Below are 6,895 nucleotides of genomic sequence, written 5' to 3'. Positions count from 1 at the left end.
TGGTGTGACTCAGGTCATCCTTTGTTTTCTTTTCTTTTTTGCATACATCCACACTACAATCTAACTAATCTTCCACCTGTTGGGAGTTCTTTTCTTTTTTTGTTTCTTAATGTTAATTGTGTTTTGTGTGTTTTTGCTCTCTCTGTGTTTTTATCCTATAATAATTATTATTGTTACTCCATTAAGTGTGTGTGTGTTTTCTTGGAGACTCTCTCTCTCTCTCTGTGCAACTGGGCTTGCACTATGATGATGAAGATGAACTGCTTTTTGCAGTGGGAAGAAGAGAAATAATAATATCAGATGAATTTATATTTACAATTGCGTATATATATACAGAAATAGACTTACACCCATAGTTGGTGTATTTCTTGTATTTACTGGATAAATTGGGCTAATGGTTAATATCTGTTTCTTTGCTTATGATTTGCTAGGTTCTTTATGTGCTTTGTCCTGTGGTGTTATGATTATCTACTTTGAATAGAGAAAAGAAAAAAAACATTAAATGTTACACATAATTTCATTATTGCATATAAGCACCATCAAACACATTATTCTGTTTTATTGTATGTTTATTGGGCATTCATTGTGCTTTTAATTTATTTTTCATTACTTCTTTTTTTTCGGGTTTTTTTTGCTGTGTCTCTTTATTGGATTCTTTATTGTTTATACTGGTAGTGTTGCTTAGTGTGACTGTTCATGTTGTTGTGTTGTGTTTTACCACCATTTGTTTTTTGTCTCTATTGTGTTGGATCTTTTTTTATTTTTTGTTTTTTTTTCTCTGTTATGTTTCTCCTTAACAAAGTGAAGTAAAACAACCAAGAATTATTCTTTCCATGATGATGCGACCCGTTGTGTGTTTGCTGGTTTTTCTGCTGAGTGTTGCCTCTCTCTGCATGGAAGCTAACGCGTTTACGAATGAACCTAATGGGACAGCTGGTGATGGTAAGAGCGAGTGGTGCACTTTTAATGATTCTACACGTACTGTTTCCTGTACAGGTAATGTCTTTACAACTCTCTATAAGGAAGAAGTTATTCCATGTAACTCAGACTCTGCTGAAAGTTCAAAGTCGTGTGGCAAACGTGTTCCGCCTGAGAAACAAACTCCGAGTGGAGAACATAACTCAGTGCAGCTGGAACCGGAAGTGGTTCTTGCAGGAGAACTCCTATCTGCAACTGAAGAAACTTCTTCACACGAAAAACAAGATGCTGGGAAAGACATGGATCAAGAAAAGATAACACGTGCCGATTCTCCGTCCGCCGAAGATGGTAGAGGTGGTGACAGTGTGGATAATACTTCTGCTCATCACGTGGAGAGGAGTGACTCCACAGACGGAGCTATTAAAATAGTTGAAGAACAGAGCCAGACTCCACAAGGTAACCAGGACTTAACGGATAAAAGTACAACGGCCAACTCTACTCCTACCCATCAGTCTTCTGCAGCTGCAGGTACTCCTGCTACAGAAGGTTCACACGTGATCGGCAATGCTGATTCAACGGCCAACACCACCACTACTAGTACCACTGAAGAACCAACCACCACTCCATCTCTTGTACCCAACGCAGAGATCAGCAGCATCGCACCCATTGTGCAGAAGAATAAGGGTAATGTTGACAGCAGTGTGAATCCTGTGTGGATGGGCACTGCTGCACCGCTGCTGATTGTGGCTGTGTTGTTCTCCGCTACCGTGTAATGAACAGTGGGAATCATCTGAGGACAAATAATAATAATGGTTAAACTAACATAATCATAATTGCGTACATCCCCCATTGGTGAATAAATTAATAATCTGTTTACCAGCTTTCTCTTTTAATTGGAATATCTTTTCTCTTGCTTGTATGTGTGTGTTCTTTTTATAATAATTCCATTACTTGCTTTTTTCCGTTGTGTGTGTTTGCAGAAAACTGGGCTGTTCTGCTCACTGACGGTATACATCTCTTGCTAGTACACAGATGTGTGTGTGGAGTAATTTAATATACATAAACTAGAGCCATGGGGTATTGTGTGTGTGTGTGTGTGTGTTTGGTTCTCTCTTATTTGGGTATTGTGGGTTCTTTTCTTTTTCTTTTCTATTAATGGGTACATATTATTATTATACAAGCGGGATATTCTTTTTTCTTGCTTTACTGTGCAGTTGCTTCTCTCTCTCTCTCTTTTCCACTGTGAATATTTGTTGTATTGCTGTATGTTTGTTTGTTTCTATTTTAATTTATTGCTGCTCTTCCTTTTTATTGTATTAGTCTTTTGTAGTAATCATCAACAATGACAAAGTCTGTAATGGTGAGGTGTTACCTGCTCTGTTTACTAACTCTTACACTGTGTTGTGATTGTGGGTTAGTATGGGCTGATAGTTCTAAAGCTTCTGATTCCCTTATTGAAACTTCTACTGTAGGTGTTCCTTCTCTTGTTCGTCATGCTATTCCTGCGGATGATGATTGGCTTGAGGTTGATGAAGCAGGTACGGAAGAGGAATTACCGAGAGATGAGTCATCCACTGTAGATCTTGAGAAGAAAGAGAAGTTGGGTATAGAGAGAACACCTCATTCTCCGAATTCTAAAGGTGTTGGTGATTTGGGTTCTCCTGGTGCCCTTCAACCCAATGGTACTGACAGCTCAGTTGGTGTGCATGGACATAAACAGTCACAGGGAAAGACTCAACTTGAATTGCAAGAAGGAAATACACATCTTCGTGCTGATACACAAGGTGTGGCTGTAGAAGAGATCTCGGATCCATTAAGAGCAAAAGAAAGCACAGGCACTTTAGGTTCTTCAGATCTGAACAGAAATGAAGTTTCTTCTGAACTTCCGGAACCACCAGCTGCGAGTCCCCTTCCTCCTGTTGCTGCTCCAGCTCTTGATACTCCACTACCTGTTCATCATGGTGATAGATCAGGGGTACCCAGTGGAGATGGCCCAACACCAGCTAAAGGTGAACCCAATAATGGGGATGGTGGATCTTCACAACCAGCGAAATCACCATCGCAACAGCAGGAAGTGAGAAATAGTCATGATACACAAAATGGAGAGACCACAAAAGCAACAGGACCAGCCGCTACTGACAGCCAAGAGACTTCTGTTACTCCATCCCAGAATACAGGTGACGCCTCCTCTAGCAGTTCATCCACGGATAAAACCAGTACTCGTCAGAATGAGAGTGAAACTACTGTTACAAAACCCGCAGAGGGTGCATCAACCAGTGAGAAATCAACCACCACCACCACAACAACAACACTTCCTCCTGAATCCACAAACAACAATAAGGGTGATGCAGACAGCAGCAGCAGTATCAACAGTTCTGTGTGGGTGCGTGTGCCACTACTGATAGTGTTTACACTGGCCTGTATTCTTGTGTGCTGATTGTAATGGTGGTGGTAGTGTGGTGTGACTCAGGTCATCCTTTGTTTTCTTTTTCTTCTTTTTTTGCATGCATCCACACTACAATCTAACTAATATTCCACCTGTTGGGATTATATTCTTCTTTTTTTGTTTCTATTAATGTTAATGTTTGTTTTGTGTGTGTTTTTGCTCTCTCTCTATGTTTATCCTATAATAATTATTATTGCTACTCCATTATGTGTGTGTGTGTCCTTGGAGACTCTCTGTGTGTGTGTGCACCTGGGCTTGCACTGTGATGATAATGATGATGAACTGCTTTTTGCAGTGAGAAAAGGAAATAATACTAAAAGATTAATTTATATTTATAATTGCGTATATATACACACATAGACTTACACCCATAGTTGGTGTATATTTCTGTGTTTACTGGGGTAAGATGGGCTAATGGTTAATATATTTTTCTTTGCTTGCTCGTTTGCTTGGTCATTGTGCTTTGACCCGTACTTTTTATGATGATATGCTTTGCGGAGAGAAAAAAACAAATAATAAAAGATTCATTTATATTCATAATTGCTTATTCACTCTAGCAAACCGATATTTCTCTGAATTCTGTTGTGATGGAACCGTCAGCTATTAACTTTATTTCGTTTATTCTTCATTGAGTAGTTTCTTTGGTGACTCATTACTGAAATGTTTATTTTTTTCTTTAATAACTGTTGATTTTCTTGTGTTGTTTTCTCTCTTTTTCTTTTTTTTTATTGTATTGTATCTTTTTGTTTTTGCACACATTTCCCGTTTTTTATTTATTTATGTAGCCAATTGACCCAAACAAAAAGGCCTCTTGTCGTGATGTTGTTGCGTTTTGTCTTTTGTTTGATGACTTTGCTTGTGAGCATTGGTTGTGTTTGTGTAACGGCGGTTGAATCTGGTGGTCCTCCAGCTCTTGCTACCACGTCTGATCTCGATTCTAATAATTGTGCTCCAGATTCTTCTGGTGGTTCTCAGTGTACTCATAAAGGTGATAAACCTGATGATCATTCTAAAAATTGTGAGGGTTCTCAAGAGAAAGGTCAATGCCCTAACAGGGAAGAAGCCATTGAAAGCAGTGTGGCTTTGGGACATGAACATGCGAATGACCTTTCTCCTGCTCTTGAGGCAACGAGAGATGGATTAAATAATGACGTTTCGCAAAACGATCGAAATACACTGCGGGCAGACAAAGAAACAGGTGAGAATTTAGATAATCTGAAGAGTCAAAACCCTGATGTAATTGAAAAAAGAGGACCAACACCAAGTCCAGAGGATAGAACTCATAGGGGACCTACTCAATCAGAAGCTCATGTACAGGTCCAAGCGCAACAAAGCGCACAAGAAGGAATCCCTGGTTCTCCTCAAACGGAAGAAAGCAGCAAAGTAGTCAACAACCCCACGAGCTCAGGAGAACAAGAGACTCAAAGGAATGATAATGAACTTAATACGGAATCCTCACCTCAACCAAATCCACAACCACAAGAAAACAGTGAATTGCAATCATCTGTCATTGCTGGTGCTGAGACTCCTGCATCAACTTCACCAGCGGAAACAGAGGGGAATAAAGCATCTGATAATATAAATGCTGGGAGTGTCAGTACACCTGCAGGGGATGAATCAACAAATAACACAGCTACAAGCACCACCACCACCACAACAACAACAACAACTACAACAACACTCCCTCCTGAGACTGCAAACAACAAGAAGGGTGATGCAGACAGCAGCAGCAGTATCAGCAGTTCTGTGTGGGTGCGTGTGCCACTACTGATTGTGGTTACACTGGCCTGTATTCTTGTGTACTGATTGTAATGGTGTGGTGGTAGTGGTGTGACTCAGGTCATCCTTTGTTTTCTTTTTTTTTTTGCATACATCCACACTACAGTCTAACTAATCTTCCACCTGTTGGGATTTTCTTTTCTTTTTTTGTTTCTTAATGTTAATGTGTTTTGTGTGTTTTTGCTCTCTGTGTGTTTATCCTATAATTATTATTATTGCTACTCCATTGTGTGTGTGTGTGTTCTTGGAGACTCTCTGTGTGTGTGTGTGTGTGCCTGTGGGCGTGCACTGTAATGATAATGATGAATTGTTTTTTTTGAGTGGAAAAAAAAATAATAATAACAGATGAATTTATATTTATAATTGCGTATATACACACATATATATAGACTTACACCCATAGTTGGTGTATATTTCTATGTTTGCTTGGATAAATTGGGCTAATGGTTAATATCTTTTTGTTTGCTTATTGTTTGCTGGGTTGGTTGTGTGTTTTGTGCCCTGTTCCACTGATGATGATTTGCTCTTGGAATTAATAAAACTAATAAATGCATTATTTATATTCATAATTACATAGGAACTCAAGCATGACTGGTGTGCATTGTGGTTTGTGTATTTACTGGGTAAGTTGGTCTTGCTTTTAATTTTCTTTTTTTTATTTTGCTTTTAATTGTCCAAGTTACCACTATAAAAATTTTCTTTATTGTTTATGTTGATTTGTTTGAGTTTCTTATGACTTCTGTTTGTTTTTCTATTCTTTTCTCTCGTTCTGTTTGTGTTTGTCTTATTCTTTGTTTTTTTTTTCTATATGATTCTTTTTTCCTTCGTCCAGTTGTACTACCAAAGAGGAAAAAGAATATTTCTTTCTCAAGATGCAGTTGCGACGTGTATTGTATTTTCTGGCTCTAATTATGAGTGTTGCCTCTGTTTGCGTGGCGGCAGGTGAGCCTGGACAGCCTGACGGTCCTGTTCCTTCTATTCAACCTTTACCGGAATCAGGTCCTAGTGGTTCTTGCCCTAATGGCACCCAACCTTGTCCTGCTGCCGCCGCCGCTGCTGCCGCTAAACCTGCTACTGGTTCATGTCCTGATACTGGATCTACTGGTGCTGATACTGGTGATACTTGTACTTCTCCTGACAGAGATGCATCTGGTAGTAATGGTGGTGGGGATCCATCTAAAGCAAGAGAACATGATTTAACAGGAAAAGAAGGTCATCCTTCTTCTGTTAAAGATCCTGCTGCTGGTGAAGGAGGTCGTGCTGGTGCTCACGCTGACCAGGAAACTCCGGGCCCTCGAGGAGAACAAGAGGCTGCTGCACCTACTGATACTGCTAGTAGACCTGAGGCACCTGCAAGTGCACCTAACACTGGAATCAGCAGAAACAGTGAAGGCAGTGAAAGTAAAACATCACAACCTCCATCTTCTCCTAACGGTACAGCCCCAGCGGGTGATGCTGGTTCTAATGCCGTATCGAATGAGAACGAACGTACATCTGAAGGGACGGAAGCAACAAGTACCCAAGAAGGTGATGTTGGAAGTGCCAACTCCTCAACTACCACCACCACCACCACCACAACAACAACAACAACAACACTTCCTCCTGAACTCACAAACAACAAGAAGGGTGATGCAGACAGCAGCAGCAGTAGCAGCAGTTCTGTGTGGGTGCGTGTACCACTACTGATTGTGGTTACACTGGCCTGTATTCTTGTGTGCTGATTGTAGTGGTGGTGGTGTGGTGTGACTCAGG

General features: G+C 40.2%; 4 protein-coding genes across 4 annotated transcripts; all 4 read left to right on the top strand.

The window, feature by feature from the left end:
• Positions 1-833: 833 nt before the first annotated feature.
• On the top strand, positions 834-1,691 carry TM35_000561040 (uncharacterized protein; the record flags this gene model as incomplete). The annotated part of the gene is made up of 1 exon (XM_029030814.1): positions 834-1,691. One exon carries the CDS (start codon positions 834-836, stop codon positions 1,689-1,691), a length of 858 nt encoding a protein of 285 aa, XP_028877872.1.
• A 569-nt stretch (positions 1,692-2,260) lies between these two features.
• Positions 2,261-3,355, top strand: TM35_000561030 (uncharacterized protein; the record flags this gene model as incomplete). The annotated part of the gene is made up of 1 exon (XM_029030813.1): positions 2,261-3,355. The coding sequence occupies one exon, from the start codon at positions 2,261-2,263 to the stop codon at positions 3,353-3,355; it is 1,095 nt and encodes a 364-aa protein (XP_028877871.1).
• An 855-nt stretch (positions 3,356-4,210) lies between these two features.
• TM35_000561020 (uncharacterized protein) lies at positions 4,211-5,170 on the top strand (the record flags this gene model as incomplete). The annotated part of the gene is made up of 1 exon (XM_029030812.1): positions 4,211-5,170. The coding sequence occupies one exon, from the start codon at positions 4,211-4,213 to the stop codon at positions 5,168-5,170; it is 960 nt and encodes a 319-aa protein (XP_028877870.1).
• An 845-nt stretch (positions 5,171-6,015) lies between these two features.
• Positions 6,016-6,864, top strand: TM35_000561010 (uncharacterized protein; the record flags this gene model as incomplete). The annotated part of the gene is made up of 1 exon (XM_029030811.1): positions 6,016-6,864. The coding sequence occupies one exon, from the start codon at positions 6,016-6,018 to the stop codon at positions 6,862-6,864; it is 849 nt and encodes a 282-aa protein (XP_028877869.1).
• Between the last annotated feature and the right edge of the window lie 31 nt (positions 6,865-6,895).

The sequence above is a fragment of the Trypanosoma theileri genome, assembly GCF_002087225.1.
Source record: "Trypanosoma theileri isolate Edinburgh chromosome Unknown TM35_Tth_56_V1, whole genome shotgun sequence".
Taxonomy (NCBI): Eukaryota; Euglenozoa; class Kinetoplastea; order Trypanosomatida; family Trypanosomatidae; genus Trypanosoma; species Trypanosoma theileri.
Note: the sequence above shows the minus strand (reverse complement) of the source record. Positions and strands in the feature narration are given on the sequence as shown.